Source organism: Eriocheir sinensis, chromosome 22 (genome assembly GCF_024679095.1).
Source record: "Eriocheir sinensis breed Jianghai 21 chromosome 22, ASM2467909v1, whole genome shotgun sequence".
NCBI lineage: Eukaryota > Metazoa > Arthropoda > Malacostraca > Decapoda > Varunidae > Eriocheir > Eriocheir sinensis.
Window position 1 is genome coordinate 6691905 of NC_066530.1, and position 21282 is coordinate 6713186.

At 43.8% G+C, this 21282-nt stretch overlaps 1 protein-coding gene across 5 annotated transcripts in view; it reads left to right on the forward strand.

Moving 5' to 3' along the window:
- The window catches only part of LOC127001969 (protein scarlet-like), a 102177-nt gene that overhangs the window by 22810 nt on the left and 58085 nt on the right, over positions 1-21282 (forward strand). For all 5 annotated transcript variants that reach the window (XM_050867266.1, XM_050867270.1, XM_050867268.1 and 2 more), the window contains one exon: positions 11378-11602. In XM_050867266.1, coding sequence (XP_050723223.1) covers positions 11378-11602 — 225 coding nt within the window. The remainder of the gene's footprint in view (positions 1-11377; positions 11603-21282) is intronic.

Below are 21282 nucleotides of genomic sequence, written 5' to 3' on the forward strand. Positions count from 1 at the left end.
TCTGCGCATGCGCAGAAATTCAGCCAAGATGTGAAGGGGGCCCTAAGCAGAACAGCCAAATTGGTAACTGACTATTTTAACTAAATCCGAGATAAATATGGAGAATCACTACGCGCCTCCAATATTGCTCCCACGGCATTACTAGCCTTTCCAAGCTATCACATACTGTTGCGTTACTCTTGTTTTACCGGCGCATCAAGTGATGATAAGGAATAACAGATAATATTCCTGTCCCCGCCACCAAAATTAAAACACCTTGTAGTGGGGAGGGCTATGAAGACCAGGGAAATTGTGGGGTAAAAGCAGCTATTACAATGCTACTGTCTACGTGAAATGAGGCGTTTCTGTGCTCTACCTACGGCGAAAATATATATTTTGTAAATAAAGCCACCAAAATGGCCGCCGTGTGGGGCAGCGCCATTTCGATGGCAACTGCGCACGTTTTATAGATGCAGGTAACCCATCTCTTGCTATAAGGGATCCAGTGTTAAAGGAAAATCGAGTATTAAATGTAAGAGATTCTGGAGTCCATGTAGTCGGTTGAGAGGCTTTTATGTTGGTTATGGTCAGCTGTTTCTTCGCTTGCCCCTGCCGAGGGGCAAGCCTCTCCAGTATTTGGAGAGTAGAAATGGCGGATGGACGTTGCAACATTCCGTCCAGTAAAGGTAAGGAGGGGTCCAGGGGGGGGCACAGTCCCCCCTTGGTTAGCAGGGGGGTTGGAGTATGCTTCCCCACCCAAATACCCCGACTTCCCGCGGGTCCCCCAAGATCGTTGGGGGAAGGGGATTAATTCGGCTTTTTCTTTACTTCTAAGTACTTCCGCGTTCATATTATGGTTAACCAGGTTAAGGGACATGTATTTAGTCCCTTATCCATAATATGGAAGCGTAATAGAGTATAGAGTGACTCTCCACAACTACCAAATCCAGTATCACTGTCCCTCACTTAAACTCGCTAAAGGTACCAGCACCCCTTACACACCTTATGAGGCCCACCTTGTTGCCGATGCAAATCTGAGGAGCACTCAAGCCTTATGTTTTGCTTCTGCAGCGCCCTCTCCATACACACACACACACACACACACACACACACACACAGAGAGAGAGAGAGAGAGAGAGAGAGAGAGAGAGAGAGAGAATTTAGCGGAAACAATCAAGAGACGGCAGCAAGCGGAGAGCGGAGGTCAGGTGTCAGGTCAACTGTCGTGATATGACTGATGGGGTTGCCTACTAACTTTTTGTTTTGTTTTACCTTGTGGAGGGAGAGAGCGAGCGACGTCACCTAAGCTGCACGTAGGTCGACCTCCGTTAATTCAGATCTTGCCACAGGGCATAAAAAAAGCTGAGCGAGCAGGGAACCCCATCAGTCACATCATGACGGATAACTTAACCTTCCGCTCTCCACTCCCTGCCGTCTCTCGCCCGTTCCCGTTAAATTCATTCCTTCTCTGTATGTGTGTGTATGTGTGTGTGTGTGTGCCCGGTGGGGCCTGATGGTCGGCCCAAGACTTTTCCCGGTGAGGCCTGATGGTCGACCCAGCCCGTTCTGGCGCAGGCGAGTTTTTATGGTGGCGCCATCTTGCATTGGCTCATGCTGCCCTCCCGGAGCTCATCTTTAATTCTAGAATCTAGAGTCCGGGTTGATAGGTGGTCTTCTGGACACCATGTGGGTAGTTTTAAGCCGCTCGGCGGCGGCTGAAAATTCCCAGCTTGGTGGCACCTTGCGGGGATTGAACTCGCGTCCTCCTGAACGCGGCGCCGTCACTCTGTTGACCACCAGCAGTATCTGTGTGTGTGTGTGTGTGTGTGTGTGTGTGTGTGTGTGTGTGTGTGTGTGTGTGTGTGTGTGTGTGTGTGTGTTGTGTGTGTTTGTGTGTGTGTGTGTGTGTGTGTGTGTGTGTGTGTGTGTGTGTGTGTGTGTGTGTGGTGTGTGTGTGTGTGTGTGTGTGTGTGTGTGTGTGTGTGTGTGTGTGTGTGTGTGGAGAGAGAGAGAGAGAGAGAGAAGCACACTTCCTATCCATATGACACTTTACATGACAGTGCAGTGTGTATATATAACAGTGCAGTGTGGATATGTGTGAATGTTTATAATGTATGTTTTTATTTTTAGATATTTTTTCTTTGATATAGACTATGCCATTTGAATAGGCATATATATATATATATATATATATATATATATATATATATATATATATATATATATATATATATATATATATATATATATATATATATATATATATATATATATATATATATATTTATATATATATATATATTTACAGCGGGAGCGGACTATAGATGACAGTGAGGGGAGAGCGGATGTTATGTCAACTGTCGTGATGTGACTGATGGGGTCGCCTACTCACTCAGCTTTTTTTATACTCTGTGGCAAGATCTAAATTAAAGGAGGTCGACCTACGCGCAGCTTAGGTAACATCGTTTTGACAGTTAGGAAGAGGTGTGTGTGTGTGTGTGTGTGTGTGTGTGTCTCTCTCTCTCTCTCTCTCTCTCTCTCTCTGTGTGTGTGTGTGTGTGTGTGTGTGTGTGTGTGTGTGTGTGTGTGTGTGTGTGTGTGTTTTGACTGATGGGATTGCCTACTCGCTCAGCATTTTTTATACCGTACCCTCCGATAAAGTCCTTAAGCTCTCCAATCACTTAAGACAAATAAAAGTCCCGGACCTGACAAAGTATATCCTATACTGCTCAAAGAAACAAAGAGTGAAATACTCTCCTCCCTTACAACCGTATTCAATATGTCCTTGCGACTAGAAATCGTCCCATCCGATTGGAAAATGGCTAACGCGAGACCGATTCTTAAGAAAGGAGACAAAAAAATACCAGGTAATTACAGGCCCATTAGTCTATCTTCAGTTGTAGGGAAGCTACTTGAAAGCATAATTAGAAAAAAATTGTCAGTTACCTTGAAAGCCACTCATTAATTGGGGATTCACAACTTGGCTTCCGTAACAAAAGATCCCGCCTATCAAACCTATTGACCTTTTATAAAGAACTCTTCTCAGTTTATGACGTAACCAAATTATTGGACATAGTCTATCTTGATTTCCAGAGAGCAATTGATAAAGTTGCCACCAAGCTGGGATTTTTCAGCCGCCGCCTAGTGGCTTAAAACTACCCACATGCTGTCCAGAAGACCACCTATCAACCCGGACTCTAGACTCTAGGATTAAAGATGAGCTCCGGAATGGCGGCATGAGCCATGGCAAGATGGCGCCACTATAAGCACTCGCCTGCGCCAGAACGGGCTGGGCCGACCATCAGGCCCCACCGGGAAGAAGCCTTGGGCTGACCATCAGGACCCACCGGGAAGAAGCCTACAGGCACAATGGGCTGTGACGTAAAAAAAAGAAAATAAATAAATAAAAATAAAAACTTTATAAATTAAAGCAAATTGGTATTGACGGTCAAGTACACCAATGGATCGCTAATTGGTTGAGTAACAGACAGCAAAGAGTGATGACTGACGGATTTAATTCAGAGTGGGCGCCGGTTACTAGTGGCGTCACTCAGGGCTCGGTTCTTGGCCCAATGCTCTTCATTATTTACATCAACGATGTGGATGTTGGACTCAATAATCGCATTAGTAAATTTGCAGACGACACAAAGATGGTAACTCGGTTCTCACTGACAAAGACAGGCAAAGCCTCCAAGAGGATTTGCACAAAATTTCAACTTGGCCGGATAGACCGGAGATACCCTTTAACGTAGACAAGTGCCAGGTCCTTCAAGTTGGATCAAAAAATAAGAAATTCGATTACGAAATGCGCGGCGTTAAACTCAAAAGCGTTCAATGCGTTAACGATCTGGGGGTCGAAATCACGTCAAACCTCAAATTCTCACAGCAATGCATCGATGCAGCAAAAAAGCGAACAGAATGTTGGGCTTCATTAAAATAAACTTTTTATTCGGGAATAAAGATGTAATATTTCCGCTCTACAATAGTTTAGTCAGACCGAACTTGGTATATGCGGTAAAGTTTTGGTCTGCCCACCATTTTTTTTTTATAGAAAAGGAGACAGTTCAAGGCCGTGAAAAAAAACCTATAATGAAAAAAAAAGACCGCTACTTACTGCTCCTGAATAGAATACAGAGGAGTGGGCAAAAAGAGAGGTCAACTTCGGGAGGAGAGGCGTCCTGATACCCTCCTCTGGAAAGAGTTCAAGTCGTAGGCAGGAGAAAATACAGATGAAGGAAGATTGTTCCAGAGTTTACCAGCGTGAGGGATGAAAGAGTGAAGATGCTGGTTCACTCTTGTATAAGAGGTTTGGACAGTAAAGGGATGAGCTTGATTAGAAAGTCGTGTGAGGCGAGGCCGCGGGCGGGGGAGGAGGCATGCAGTTAGCAAGCTCTGAAGAGCAGTCAGCATGAAAATATCGATAGAAGATAGAGAGGCAACATCGTGACGGAATTTAAGAGGCAGAAGACGATCAATAAGAGGAGGAGAGCTGATGAGACGAAGAGCCTTAGACTCCACTCTGTCCAATAGAGCTGTGTGAGTGGAGCCCCCTTACACATGAGATGCATATTCCATACGAAGGCGGACAAGGCCCCTGCATATGGATAGCAACTGTGCGGGGAAGAATAACTGGGGGAGACGATACAGAACCCCCAACCTTGAGGAAGTTGATTTAGTGAGAGAGGAGATGTGAAGTTTCCAGTTAAGATTTTGAGTTAAGGATAGACCGAGAATATTTAGTGCTGAAGAAGGTGACAGCTGAGTGTTGTCGAAGAATAGGGGATAGGTGTTTGGAAGATTGTGTCGAGTTGATAGGTGGAGAAATTGAGTTTTTGAGGCATTGAGGACACAAGGTTCCTACTAACCCTATCGGAAATGATAGCAAGGTCTGAGGTTAATCGTTCTGCAGCCTCCAGTCTGGAGTCATATAGCTACTTCCTGTTGGGATGGTCTTCTATTGAAAAAAGTTGAATAATGCAGAGTGGGATCGTCGGCGTATGAGTGGACAGGACAAATTGTTATGGAAAGAAGATCATTGATAAGTAACAAGAAGAGAGTGGATGATAGGACAGAGCCTTGTGGAACACCACTGTTAATATAATAGGTTTAGGGGAAGAACAGTGCCGGTCTACCGCCCCAGAGATAGAACGTCCGGAAAGGAAACTGGAAATAAAAGAACAGAGAAAGGGATGGAATCCGAACGAGGGCAGTTTAGAAAGCAAAGAATTGTGTCAGACTCTTTCGAAGGCTTCCGGTATGTCTAGCGCAACAGATAAATTTTCACCGAAACGGCTAAGAGAGGATGACCAAGAGTCAGTTAAGAGAGCAAGATAATCGACAGTAGAACGCCCCTTGCGTAACCCATACTGGCGATCAGATGGAAGGTTAGATGTGGAGAGGTGCTTTTGAATCTTCCGGTTAAGGATTGTTTCAAAAGCTTTAGATTGACAGGAAAGTAAAACTATAGGGCGGTAGTATGAGGGATTGGAACAGTCACCCTTCTTAGGCACTGGCTGTACGAAGGCGTATTTCCAGCAGGAAGGAAAGGTAGATGTTGACAGGCAGAGACGAAAGAGTTTGACCAGGCAGGGTGTCAGCATGGAGGCACAGTTTTTAAGGACAATAGGAGGCACTCCATCAGGTCCACAAGCCTTTTGAGAGTTGAGGCCAGAGAAGGCATAGAAAACATCATTATGAAGAATCTTAATAACAGGCATAAAGGAGTCAGAGTGGGGATGAGTAGGAGGAATATGCCCAGAATCGTCAAGGGTGGAGTTCTTACAGAAAGTTTGAGCGTAGAGTTCAGCCTTAGAGATAGATGAGACTGCGGTGCTGCCGTCAGGGTTAAGGACGCAGTGAAATTGGAGGAGATATTTTTGGCTAGGTGCCAGAAGTCACGGGAAGAATTAGAAAAAGCAAGGTTTTGACATTTTCTATTTATGAAAGAGCTTTTAGTAAATTAAATAACAGATTTGGCACGGTTCCGGGCAGAAATATAAAGATCATGGTTAGCATAAGTGCAAAGGACATTGCTAAATTAGATGTTTAGCTTCGGGCAACAAAAATGATCCCTTCCTTGCACAATAAATCCTACGAAGAAAGGCTTTCCACCTTTAATATGTTCTCTCTTGAGAAATGTCGCCTCCGAGGAAAACTGATCCAATGTTTTGAAATAATTAATGGTTTCACGAATGTAGACAGATCAAAATTGTTTATGATCGATGACACTTTGCGAACGAGGAACAATGGCATAAAACTCAAATGTAGACAAGTAAATTTAGACTGCACCAAACTTTTCTTCACCTACGTTGTCGTGCGAGAATGAAATAAGCTCCCACCTTCAGTTTTCCAGTGTAACACAATTGACTCCTTTAAAAATAAGCTCGACCGTCACTTCCTTGAACTTGATATTAACTAGAGTTGAAATGCAACCTTTTGGAACCATCTGACTAATGTAGAATCACTTAGGTTTAAGGACAGACCACCTAGTCTGGACCATGGGGTCTGTGTGATCTGATTTTCTATGTAAAATCTATGCAAAAATTTTCTCTCTCTCTCTCTCTCTCTCTCTCTCTCTCTCTCTCTCTCTCTCTCTCTCTCTCTCTCTCTCTCTCTCTCTCTCTCTCTCTCTCTCAAAAACAAACAGAACCGAAATACAACTATCAGATGACGGCAACGTAGAGGAAGCCTGGCTAAGCTTTAAAAATCACTTACTCACTCAGCAGAACACATTCGTCCCCTTGTGCGAGAAGCGAATTAACACTAATAAAAGCCCACCGTGGTTTAATAGCGAAATTAAACAATCAGTCAATGAGACAAAATTGTGTTACAGGTTAAAGAAAGAACAAAACACACCCGAAAATATTAGACTATATAATGATGCCAGGCGACGAGTAAAAAGATTAGTATGTCAGGCAAAGTGTAGATATGAAGAAAATATTGCAGCCAACTGTAAAAATAATCCGAAATCTTTCTTCAGTTACATAAACAACAGAAAGGCGATCAAAAGTGGTATTGGACCTTTAACAAACAGCGACGGTGCACTAGTGACTGACACCCAACACATTGCAAAACTCTTAAACAATTACTTTTCCTCGGTGTTTAATACTAACAGTCTTCCTCCCACTACCACCAACACCAGTACTATTGTAAATCTCGAGCATACATTGCCTTATTTTGAAATAACAACCGATGAAGTCGTTAAAGCTCTCCATTCACTTAAAACAAATAAAAGTCCCGGACCCGACAAAGTATATCCTATACTGATTAAAGAAACAAAGAGCGAAATAATCTCCTCCATCACTACCGTATTCAATATGTCCTTGCGACAAGGCATCGTCCCTTCGGATTGGAAAAAGGCTAACGTGAGAACCGATTTTTAAGAGAGGAGACAAAAAAATACCAGGTAACTACCGACCCACTACTCTAACTTCAATTGTACGTAAGCTACTCGAGAGCATAATTAGAGACAAAATTGTGAGTTACCTCGAAAGCCACTCCTAATTGGGGATTCACAACATGGCTTCCGTAACAAAGGATCCTGCCTGTCAAACCTACTGACCTTTTATAACGATCTCTTCTCAGTTTATGAGGTAACCAAATAGTAGTCTATCTTGATTTAAAGAAAGCGTTTGATAAAGTCCCACATCATAAATTACTTTATAAATTAAAGCAAGTAGGCATTGACGGTCAAGTAAACCAATGGATCGCGAATTGGTTGAGCAACAGACAACAAAGAGTTGTGATTGACGGATTTAACTCAGAGTGGGCGCCGGCCACTAGTGGCGTCCCTCAGGGCTCGGTTCTTGGCCCAGTGCTCCTCATTATTTACATCAACGATGTGGATGTTGGACTCAATAATCGCATTAGTAAATTTGCAGACGACTCAAAGATTGGTAACTCGGTTCTCACTGACGAAGACAGGCAAAGCCTCCAAGAGGATTTGCACGAAATTTCAGCTTGGTCGGATATATGGGAGATGCCCTTTAACGTAGATAAGTGCCAGGTCCTTCAAGTTGGAACAAAAAATAAGAAGTTCGATTACGAAATGCGCGGCGTTAAACTCACAAGCGTTCAATGCGTTAAGGACCTGGGGGTCAAAATCGCGTCAAACCTCAAATTCTCACAACAATGCATCGATGCAGCAAATAAAGCGAACAGAATGTTGGGCTTCATTAAAATAAACTTTTTATTCAAGAATAAAGATGTAATACTTCCGCTCTACAATAGTTTAGTCAGACCCCACTTGGAATAGGCGGTACAGTTTTGGTCTCCCCACCATGCAAAGGACATTGCTAAACTAGAAGGTGTTCAGCGTCGAGCAACAAAAATGATCCCTTCCTTGCGCAACAAATCCTACGAAGAAAGGCTTTCCACCCTTAACATGTTCTCTCTTGAGAAACGTCGCCTCCGAGGAAAACTGATCGAATGTTTTAAAATACTTAATGGTTTCACGAATGTAGACAGTACAAAATTGTTTATGATCGATGACACTTTGCGAACGAGGAACAATGGCATAAAACTCAAAGGTAGACAAGTAAATTCAGACTGCACCAAATTTTTCTTCACCAACGTTGTAGTGCGAGAATGGAATAAGCTCCCCCCATCAGTGGTCCAGTGTAACACGATTGACTCTTTTAAAAACAAGCTCGACCGTCACTTCCTTGAACTTAATATTAACTAGAGTAGATAAGCAACGTTTTGGAGCCATCTGATTAATGTAAAATCACTTAGGTTTAAGGACAGACCACCTAGTCTGGACTATGGGTCTGTGTGGTCTGATTTTCTATGTAATTATATCTATGTAACTCTCTCTCTCTCTCTCTCTCTCTCTCTCTCTCTCTCTCTCTCTCTCTCTCTCTCTCTCTCTCTCTCTCTCTCTCACACTGTGTGTGTGTGTGTGTGTGTGTGTGTGTGTGTGTGTGTGTGTGGGTGGGTGGGTGTGGGTGTTGGTGTGGATATGCACGGTCTGAGCTACATTGCTTGTGTGTGTGTGTGTGTGTGTGTGTGTGTGTGTGTGTGTGTGTGTGTGTGTGTGTCTCTCTCTCTCTCTCTCTCTCTCTCTCTCTCTCTCTCTCTCTCTCTCTCTCTGTGTGTGTGTGTGTGTGTATACACACACACACACACACACACACACATACGTACACAGACACTCAGCGGTGGCTGAGTGGATAAAGTGACGGCGCCGCGTCCAGGACGATGCGGGTTCGCACCCGCCCGGTGCCACAAGCTGTGATTTTTCATGTCACCACTGAGTGGCCTAAGACTACCCTCATGCTGTCCAGAAGACCACCTATCAACACGGACTCTAGATTCTAGGATCAAAGAAGAGCTCCGGGGGGCAGCATGAGCACAGTTTCACGAGAAGATAGGATCTGCTCACGCGCAGATTGAAGCACCTGGGGCGGGGCAGAGCGCGGCTGTGGCTGTGGCGTCACGATATGCGGTTGCCTCTCTCCCCGATCCCCTCCCTCTCCCTCAGGATTCTCTCTCTCTCTCTCTCTCTCTCTCTCTCTCTCTCTCTCTCTCTCTCTCTCTCTCTCTCTCTCCTGCAGCATTTTACCACACTAATAATGTTAGTAATCCAATTGTTACAGGCTACTTTGAGGCTTATATATTGCGAGTGGCTCTCTCCCCTCTTTGGGCCCTCGCCGCACGCACCCTGTGACGTCACGGCATGCGCAGTCCGTTTGAATTTTTGTCGGCTCGTGATCAGACCCTGTATTGTCTGGACCTTGCATGAGCCAATGCAAGATGGCGCCACTATAAACACTTGCCTGCGTCACGACCAGCTGGGGTCGACCATCAGGCCCCATCAAGAAAGCCTACCGGCGCCCATAGGCGAATAGGTAAAAAACAGATCATTTGGCGGGAGTGAGGGAGAGTAGAAAGGCGGTTGCCTGCTCGGTTAGCTTTTTTTATACCCTGTGCTACATCACATGGACCTCGGGGAGGAGCCTCGGGAGGATGCGTGGAATGGGACGAATTTTGAGCCGACCGTGGGTTGACCTCTTTGCTTTACGAGTTGCCCATTCGCTTTAACCCGGGCGCCCTACTCCTCCCTGATTGTCCGGCCGGTTCTCATGTTCTTCCCCGGGTTAAATACAGGACAGGGTTAGTCCTCTTCCTAGTGAAAAGTAGCTCGCCCTGCGCATGACGTCAACATGACGTATTTTGTTACCTAGTTGCCGGGGTCAGTAGGCAGAAGCCAGGTCAGTCCGACCGTGACCTCCCCTGCGTTAAGAGCAAGGAAGTCCGAGAGGGTCTGCTCTCCGGATGCTTACTGTTCGGTGTATGGATGCAGAGCTGAACAGGGGCCGAAAGTTAAGTACTGTACGATTACTAACAACGTTGACAAGATCACATAACTGTGTGTGAGAGAGAGAAAAAGAGAGTATATGTGTATGTGCGCGAATGTGCGGGTATATCAAGTCTTTCATAATTACTCCTCCGGTCCACGTTTTCTTTTAAGTATACCCTGCCCGAGATCTATATTTAGATTTTGACCCTGCTTTCCCTACCCTCTTCCCCCTACCTGGGGACCAATCCACGTCGCAGGTCTGCGCAGATGGATTAAATTGGTCTAACCCTGGCTCTTCCCACCTCCATGACGTCATCTGCATCACATTCTCGCTCTCTCCTCTCCCCTCCAATCCCCTCTCTTCTCTTCTCTTCTCTCTCTCTCTCTCTCTCTCTCTCTCTCTCTCTCTCTTTCCTTTTTATATACTACTTTGAATATTTACAGGTTGGGACTTTGCATTCATCTTATCAATTTCTATTTTACGTCTTTTGCAAACAAGAGTTTTCGATACACAATACTACTCTTAAACACTTTTTTATTTATTCACCCTCTGCCATCCATATCTTAAAAACTGTTTAACATTACATTTAAACATTCAATCGTGTATGTATTAACTGATCAACTCTTAAATTCATTTCATTCATCCAGGTGAGGTGAGAAAGGGATGGAGGAAGGGTGATGTAAATATTTATTGTAAACGTTTTTTGGTTTTTCAGTATAAAACTAACCATATTAAAACAATATAACAGACAGAAATTAATCAACATCTGTTTCTACTTGAAAGTAGGCACCTGATCCCTGAAAGTCATGATTATGACGAAGATTGCCCATCAAACGTAGCATCCCCGTGTGATTAGTTCCAACAGCAGCACCGCGAAAGTTGCCGCCCGAAAGTCTGGGTCCCGAGCAAAATCATCCCCGTGTAATACCCACTTCTGGAAGGTATCAACAAAACTACTGATACACACGCCCCCTTACTACTTAACACATACCATTAATCAATCAATCAATGGGGACATACGCCAAGGGACACGTAGCCTCGCCCAACCTACTGCGCCATACAAATACCTCTCACACTGTCTTCCATTTCATGCCCAGGTGATGGCTTTCATGATCGCGCTGATCTTCTCCAACATCGAGCTCAACCAGACCGGCATACAGAACATCCAGGGCGTGCTGTACTGCCTCCTCGCTCAGGCCTCCCACCCGGTGTTCTACGGCGTGACTGAGGTGGTCCACAAGCAGCTGCCTCTGTTCTTCCAAGAGTACAAGGACGGACTCTACCGTTGCGATACTTTCTACTTCTCAAGAATGATGACGCTGGTATGTGTAGTGTTAGGTGGTGGGGTGGTGGTGATGGAAGTAGGATTAGTAGTTATTGTGGTTGTGGTCTCAGTGGAAGTGATTGGGATCAGTGGACGCTTAGTTGGGTGGTTAGGTGATTTCAGCTTGTTACCCCCACCCAATCCCTCGATCCTTGAGTAAAACACCTACATTAATTTTCATTTTATACTGATACTCAATACTATGCTGTTAAAGAATGTGTTCAGTGTCACAAAAAAAAGGCTTTACTTGCCGCCCCATAGCAATTGTCCCCCAGTGCGGGCCGCCCCAACAGTCCCCCTTTGCTAAGCCAATGGTAGGGATAGTAGTAGCAGTAGCAGTCGTAGTAGCAGTAGTAGTAGTAGTAGTAGTAGTAGTAGTAGTAGTAGTAGTAGTAGTAGTAGGAGGAGGAGGAGGAGGAGGAGTAGTAGTAGTAGTAGTAGTAGTAGTAGTAGTAGTAGTAGTAGTAGTAGTAGTAGTCGGCGCATCGTAGGCAAATGCATCATGGCTGTCGTCAAAGAAGATGTGAGAATGGCAGCAGGGAACCTCCAAGTTTGTGCGGGGCAGCAGGCAGGAGGAGAAGCAGCAGTCCATGCCATGCGGGAGATATTCGACCACGTGGAGTGCGAAGCAGTGCTTCTTGTTGACGCCAAAAATGCCTTCAACACAATAAATAGAAAGACTATGATACATAACATTAAAACCAAGTGCCCTAGCTTAGCTATGTATGTCGAAAATACCTATACATACCCGACTGACTTATACATAAATAGCCACAGTGGAAAGGTGAAAGTGTTAAAATCATCTGAGGGAACAACACAAGGTGACCCAATAGCCATGGCTATGTACGCCCTGGGCCTATCAGTCCTCCAAAATGAAATCGCGTTCGCAGAAACACGGGTGAAACAGGTGGCTTATGCGGATGACCTCTCAGGTGCTGGTAAAATCTCAGACTTAAAAGGGTGGTGGGACACTGTGAACACCGCCGGCCCTGAGATAGGATGCATCCCTAACGCCACCAAGTCTGTCCTTATTGTCAAACCTGAACATTATGACCATGCCGCATAAACTTTTAGAGGAAGTGGCGTCATTGTGACATAAGACGGACAACGACACTTAGGTGCAGTGATCGGGACAGAGGTATATAAGAAGGAGTACGTGGGAGACAAAGTAGCTGAATGGGTGAAGGAAATAGAAGCTTTGTCTGCCATTGCCAAGACTGAGCCACACGCTGCCTATTCAGCGTACACCCACGGCATCCAACATCGGTGGACGTTCCTGATGCGCACCATCCCCGGCATCAGTCCACTCCTCCGACCACTGGAAAATGCCGTCAAGAATGTATTCTTGCCGGCGCTGGTGAAATATCATGCTTTGGGGGAGGAAGAGAGGGATATGCTAGCACTTCCCCCAAGACTGGGTGGGATGGGGATCACCAACCCTGAGAAGCTGGCAGATAAGGAGAACCAAAACTCCATCAGCCTTACCAGGTCACTCATCAACAGGATCATCGCTCAGGAGGCAGAGGGCGAGATAGACCAAACAGAAATAAGAGATATTAAAAGAAAAATCTCAGAAGAAAGGCAACAGGCCCAAAAAGACGAGCTGGACCGTCTTACACACCACCTGTCCACAGAAATGGGTAAAATACACACATCACAGGAGGCAGGCGCCCCTAATTGGCTAACGTCATTACCAATCAGAGCAAAGGGCTTCAGCCTCAACAAACAAGAATTTGTCGACGCCATTGCTCTGAGATATGGCTGGCCGATTGAGGGACTGCCTGATCTCTGTGCATGTGGATCACCAAATGATGTCACCCACACCATGACATGTAAAAAAAGAGGCTTCGTCTGTATTCCACACGATGAAGTGAGCGAACTGTCAGCCAGCATGCTTGGGGAGGTATGCCAAGACGTCACTACCGAGCCGGCACTGCTTCCCCTGGACGGCGAACACCTTCGGTACAGGACAGCCAATACCTCACAGGAGGCACGGGTTGATGTAAGTGCCCGCGGATTCTGGGTGAGCGGACAGCGGGCGTTCATGGACATCCGCATATTCGACCCGATGGCTGCCTGTCACCGTGAGCTGCCCCTGCAAGCAAACCACCACAGGAACGAGCAGGAGAAGACAAGGGCATACGGTGAAAGACTCCAACATGTGGATCAGGGCAGCTTCACCCCCCTCGTCTTCACCACATCCGGCGGGATGGGTCCCAGGGCCCAATGCTTCTACACACGCCTCGCGGAACTAATCTCAGAAAAGAAGCAACAGCCAAGGAGCCACGTTGTCGCCTGGATGAGGTGTCGCCTCTCGTTCTCCCTGCTCAGGTCGGCCATCCTATGTCTCAGGGGCACCAGACACTCTGGCCCAAAAGCCACCACCATCTCCAATATGGACTATGAAGCCACAGTTGTGGAGAGTGACATTAGGGTGGGTCGGGAGTGACTTGATTAGGGAAGGAAAGGGGGATCTAGACGTAATAGATGATAGGTGATTTAGTGTCAGGTAGTATTAGTGATATGGTTGGATGCCACAGTCATTAGCGAACAGAGTTGAGGCTAATGACCTCCAAGCTATGGAGCCCTCCATGATTATGTGTCGGGAAAATAAACATGGGTGGAGGTATCATTTATGTTGTGTAGTGAAAAAAAAAAAAAGTAGTAGTAGTAGTAGTAGTAATAGTAGTAGTAGTAGTAGTAGTAGTAGTAGTAGTAGTAGTAGTAGTAGTAGCAGTAGTAGTAGTAGTAGTGGTAGTAGTAGTATGTTACCCGTTTTTAAGTTATATGATTAAGGTGGTGCGTGTTAAGTGTTAGGTTTAAGGCGCGAACTGTTATCTCACTCGTCACAGGGCCGGTGTTACAGTGGCCTGCTTCACAAGTTGATTGTAGTAGGTGAGATTACACAATAGCCTTTTACTTTATGTGATGTGTAGCCGAGAGGTTGGTGTTATAAGCTCACTTTAGTTCACTTTAGTTCTCTCTCTCACAGGGACATTAAAAGCGTGGATGTATTTTAACTATATGAACAGTTTTACACAATAGTTTATGTGGGCGAGTCGCACGAAGATAAGCAAGCCACACCCAGCTCGCGGAGCGGCTGATCACCGCCCGCTACCCCCTGCCCACTGTCTTCTCTTCTCCGCGTTGCTCGCCCTTTTTACTGCATCTTGTTTCGTCCCGGAAGGGTGTGGCTTCCGGTTGATGACTGCTGATGAAAGTCATCATTTGCTGATCCTTGCTGATCTAGCGTCAGTTTATCACAGCTTCCCACGGCGTGTTAAACATCCTGTTGTGCGACACCGACCGGGTGTCGCAACACATACAGTCATACATTCATATACATATGACGATATATATATTACATCGCTCGATCCCCTAAGAGTCGCGACCCCGCGACTTACCCCACCTTTATAAATTTCTGTACCTACCCATGGTACAGTCACCCAAAGTGTACTAGCTAAGCGTGGTCTTGTTACAGTTGCTTTAAAGATTATCACACAAGTCAGAGCCCGCCTATCGATACAACATAGGGAACTGCCAATGATAATAATCATGGAAGTAACAGGAAATGGATAATGTACATACAGGTCGAGGTAAATAGGGCTAGAGTCAAGGACGTGGAAGTTGAGTACTATTCCGAGAAAACTCAAACTCGAAAAATTATTTACATGATACATCCTAGAAAAAAAAATTGACTAAACTGTCATTAGGATACATGGTAATGGAGCTATTTGGAATAGTAAAAAGAAAAAGGAAAAATCCTTGAAGAAGATCTGCTACACACTGAACCTTCGAGTCACACCTTGACACAAAACTGTCGCAGAGAAACACTCATCCGTTGCGTGACAATTAATTGCCAGTGTCGTTACCCTCGGCACGCCTTCGAGACGGGCGGGGTATACAACAATAGATAAGTTTGTGTGAAAAGAGGTAATGTTATCCGTAGAGTCTCCTAATAGTTACAATGTGATAACAAGGACAAGTCTGGAGAGCCTTAGAAGCATCGGCTGTCAGCACCACTGACTCCTGATATCCCGTTTTTTTCAGGTCTACAGTACTATAAAAGAAAATCCTGTCACAAAGTTGTGAAATCACCGCTGTAACAAATCTCACTGAAATATATAAGTCCAGCATAATTGATTAAAGTAATTCCAGCATTAATAAACATCAAATTAAAAAGACAAATTTCCACCTATCCCCCGATCGTAACGAACGTGGATGACTGACATCTGTGACGCCAAAAATAATTCCCGTAACGGGTAACAGTGGTATGTCAAGCAAAGAGTAAGTAAGACTTGTCTGCTTACTTCCAAAGCTTACAGGTATTCACATGCTGGTTACAATAAAAGTTAGGGACAGCATCTGCTCAAGTTTAGTTAAGTCTGTCTTTGCAGAGAAAAATGTCTGTTTCAAGCAGAGGCACATGAGGTTCAAGGTTAAAAAGTACCTATCCCTATGTTATTCTACACCCTCGGTTATTACGGCTCCAATAAAACTGAGAAGACTGACTGCCTTGCATCAACTCAGCAATAAAAGAAAAATAGTGGGTAAGAGTGAAAAGTATTACTCAAGCACTCCCCTCTCGCATGAAAAAGATGCAGGCAAAAGCTCAGGAACCAAATATAAATTAGTAAATGCGAGGATGCAGGTTATAGTCGTATGGTGGAAAGATACACAAAGCAGCGTCAGGCTGAACCTCAAGCCGGCGCTAGTCATTGGAGACGACCACTATGCACCATTCTGTGTAAAAAAAATAGATCGTAAAGCACAACTGTCCGTCCACCTATTTATCTGACTATTTTATGCCTAAACTATGGGTAAAAGAACACACCAAGGATTTTTTTTTTATTTTTTTTATTACCGCTGGTGACACCCAAAAAGGTTTAGGTCAGAGGGTCGCGAAGGCCTCCCTCCCCGACGAACGTGTCGAAGGCAAAAGAAGCATCGAAAAGGACCTAAATTACTTTAAGTGCAATAAAAGTTGGCTGACAAAATCGTGTAGGTTGGCAGTGGGGCTGTAGTCCAGGGATACTGCACTCCTTCGAAGAGGAACTTTAAGGACAATCATGTACACAAGGAACTCTATAGGAATATACGCGCATTAGCTACAGATATGGTTTCTCCATCTGTCCAGTTTCCTTGTTTTAAACACGAGATCAAATCAGTAGACACCCGATAGGCGTCCACTGGCCTGTTAAAAAGGCCACTCGTTTGCACAATGTCCACCGCAAAATTTACACCCTTTACGAGGCTGTGTTTCCCATTTTCCCCAAATGTTTCAAGAAAAAGTAACCGAAACGCTTCATAATCCTTTCGTTCCGTGAAAGCGCTCCTGTTTATGAGGGCCACCGTTCCCGTTCCCGGGATTGACCTTCAAGCGGCTGAGAGAAATTTTATCTCCCGGATCTGACACGAATTTTTTTTTTTTTTTTTTTACAGCAAAGGAGACAGTTCAAGTCCACAAAAAAAAAAAAAAAAAAAAAAAAAAAAGCCGCTGCTAAAAAAAAGAGAAAAAAGAAAGAGGGTCAGTTTCAGGAGGGGGAGGAGAGGAGTCCTCCTCCTCTCTTGAAAGTTCTTGAGTGAGAATAAGGAAGGAAGGGGAAGAAAGGAAAGAAAGGGAGTTTTCAGTTTTGAGGAGAGAAGAGATGAAAGAGTGAAGATGCTGGTTAACAGTATAGGGGGGGTATAGAGTAATGAGAGTGAGCAGAGGGCGTGCAGGGAGGCAGTGCAGGGGAGGCGGGGGAAGAGCAAGTTCAGAGGAGAAGAGTGAAGAGGAAATAAGAGGCAGAAGATAGAAGAGAAGAGAGAGAGGAAGAAGAGGGAGAGAGGGAGAGAGAAGAGAGGATGAGGAGGGAGAGTGATGAGTGAGAAGAGCCTGAGCCTCTGTGAGCCCCAGTCCAGACATGAAATGTTCATGACAATCTCACTTTGAAACAAGAAGTCCCTGGCCGAATAATCTGCCTCCCTTACTACCTGTGAAAGGCCTAACTGCTGTTGCTATTAGCGGGTGACTAGGGGCAGAAGCCATTGTGGGATTTGTAAGGTAAGTAAATACCTCTTGGTTGCTCATGCAGCGTAGAAGGAGGAGAAAGCACCCTTTGAAGACAGCAACCACTCCTTACATGACAGTTACCGTTATCCTTGACGTCACTGTCATTTCCCTCTATCCACTCCTCATAGTCCTCGGTGAGAGCTTGTAACTTCGGGTCAGGTTTCCCTGCTATTAAAAGAGTTACTAGTAAAATGAGGAGTAAAATGGTAACAGAAAAAAAAATATCGCTGCAAAAATAATTAAAGTAATAATCATTCACCGCTAAGTATGTGCTCACTCCTCCCCGATGCTTCTAAAATGCATAAAAAAGAGGAAAAGAATAATGAGTGAGGCTTAGCAAGACAAAACTTCTCCACTGTGCAATAAAATATACAAAAGAAAGGAGAAAATAAAATGAATGACTATCCATAAAATGCGTAACAATGTTATTCAAGAAAAATATTAAACATCCACACGCCAGAAAAATCAACAGCTGATAAATCTAATAAATACGGCCCCACACACATAAACACGTAAATAATAGTAATTCACCTGAAATAATGTTACAAGTGGTGTAATTACTGAAACCGTATCAATGTAGTGTCAGCTAAAATGTGTTAAAAATACTTCGAAGACAGCAACTCGATACCCCGCTACCCAGCACGCTCGCGTCCTTCGCCTCGCCGGTGGTAGGGCCGGATCGCCGGGGTAGTAAGATCTGCCGCCCGTTGTCTGGTAGCGGCGGTGGGATGGGCGGCGGGCAGAGTATATACGCCCACCACAGTCACCCCCAAAGGTCCGAGTTGTCTGGCGAGGAAAAGTGCACACCTACGACATGCTGGATCGTAGGTACACGATGGGGTGTCTCGAACGGTAAAAAGGTAACGAGACCCCCCCAGGGGAGAATATGGGCTGTGTGGAGTTGCGGGGCGGGGCGGGGCCTTGCTCTCGGGTGCGGCTGTGTGCTGACTCGACTCACCGGGGCAGGAAAGGCCGCGCGCTGAGGCCAGCGTTTGCTTGCTATGTCCGATGCCGTTCACTGCCCCCACACACTGTCACATAAGTTATGTTTGAGAGAGAGATATAACAATTCGGAGTAGTTCGTAACCACGCTGTTCACCATTTTATGTTAACGACTTTTAAGCATTATTTTTAAGGTGGCAAATGTTAAGTGTTAAGTTTAAGGCGCGAACTGTTATCTCACTCGTCATAGGGCCGGTGTTACCATGGCCTGCTTCACAAGTTGATTGTAGTAGGTGAGATAACGCAATAGCCTTTACTTAAGTGAGGTGTTGGCCGAGCGGTAGCCGTTATAAGTTCACTTTAGTTCACTTTAGTTCTCTCTCTCACAGGGACATTAAAAGCGTGAATGTATTTTAACAATGTTAATAGTTTTACACAATAGTTTATGTGAGCGAGTCCCACAAAGATAAGAAAGCCACACCCAGCGCGCGGAGCGGCAGATCACCGCCCGCTGCCCATTGTCTTCTCCCCTCTTCTCCGCGTTGCTCGCCCTTTTTACTGCATCTTGATTCGTCCCGGAAGGGTGTGGCTTTCGCTTGATGACTGCTGATGAAAGTCATCATTTGCTGATCCTTGCTGATCTAGCGTCAGTTCATCACAGCTTCCCACGGCCAAAAGCACGACGTGTTAAACATCCTGTGCTGCGACACCGACCTGGTGTCGCAGCACATACACTCATACATTCATATACATATGACGATATATATATATATATATATATATATATATATATATATATATATATATATATATATATATATATATATATATATATTACAAGTAGTAGTAGTAGTAGTAGTAGTAGTAGTAGGAGTAGTAGTAGTAGTAGTAGTAGTAGTAGTAGTAGTAGTAGTAGTAGTAGTAGTAGTAGTAGTAGTAGTAGTAGTAGTAGTAGTAGTAGTAGTAGTAGCGCTATTTTTATTAGTATTATCATTATTATTATTGTTATTATTTTTGATATCAATATTATTCCCATTATTGTTATTATTATTATTATTATTATTATTATTATTATTATTATTATTATTATTATTATTATTATTATCATTACCACTACTACCACTACTTCTACTACTATTACAACTAATGTTACTACTACTACTACTACTACTACTACTACTACTACTACTACTACTACTAATACTACTACTACTACTACTACTAATAATAATAATAATAATAATAATAATAATAATAATAATAATAATAATAATAATAATAATAATAATAATAATAATAATAATAATAATAATAATAATAATAATAATAATAATAATAATAATAATAATAGTAATAGTAATAAAATAGTAATAATAATAATAATAATAATAATAATAATAATAATAATAATAATAATAATAATAATAATAATAATAATAATAATAATAATAATAATAATAATAATAATAATAATAGTAATAATAATAATAATAATAATAATAATAATAATAATAATAATAATAATAATAATAATTCTCTCATCGCAACAAACCCGTAACATCGCAACAAACCCGTAACCGTGATCCCGCAAGTACCACCACCTCTATTACCAAGCCTCTAGATAACTTAAAAATCCTTAGTTTCAATGCGCGTAGCCTAAGAAACAAATTTGATGAACTGAGATGTCTTGCTTTAACAGAAAATTTTGACATAATTGCTATAACCGAAACATTTATCGACACCACAAATATTGATTTAAGTTCCGAATACAACATAGATGGCTACAGACTCTTCAACAAAAATCGTGTAAACCGTAGAGGCGGTGGCGTCGCCCTTTATGTCAAAAGCTATTTGCGACCCACTGACAAAACACCGGGAAACAGTAACGTTGAACATTTGTGCGTACGAGTAAACATTGCAAAAGTCAATTTAAATATATCTGTCACCTACAGACCTCCCGGGCAATCACTCGATGACGACCTTGAAATGTACAGCGTCTTAAGGCAGTCACTTAATAACAGCGACTCACTGATATTAGGAGACTTTAACCTCCCCCATATCGACTGGGCGACAATGTCAGGTACAGAAGGCGAGTCACATAGAATGATCGAATTTCTAGAAGAAAATTATCTAAGCCAAATGGTTTCTGAGCCAACTCGACAAAATAATATACTCGACCTTGTTATAACGACCCAAGATAACCTAGTCAGTAGTGTCACGGTAGGAGAACACCTCGGTTCTTGTGATCATAAATTAGTGCGCGTCGACATTAAAGCTCAATCATCAGTGACTGAAAATAAAGTAAAGGTGCCCAATTTCAAACGAGCTCACTTCGTAGACATCCGACCAAAACGAACAGAAATACAACTATCAGATGACGGCAACGTAGAGGAAGCCTGGCTAAGCCTTAAAAATCACTTACTCACTCAGCAGAACACATTCGTCCCCTTGTGCGAGAAGCGAATTAACACTAATAAAAGCCCACCGTGGTTTAATAGCGAAATTAAACAATCAGTCAATGAGAGAAAATTGTTTTACAGGTTAAAGAATGAACAAAGCACGCCCGAAAACATTAGACTTTATAATGACGCCAGGCGACGAGTAAAAAGACTAGTAGGTCAGGCAAAGCGTAGATATGAAGAAAAAATTGCAGCCAACTGTAAAAATAATCCGAAACCCTT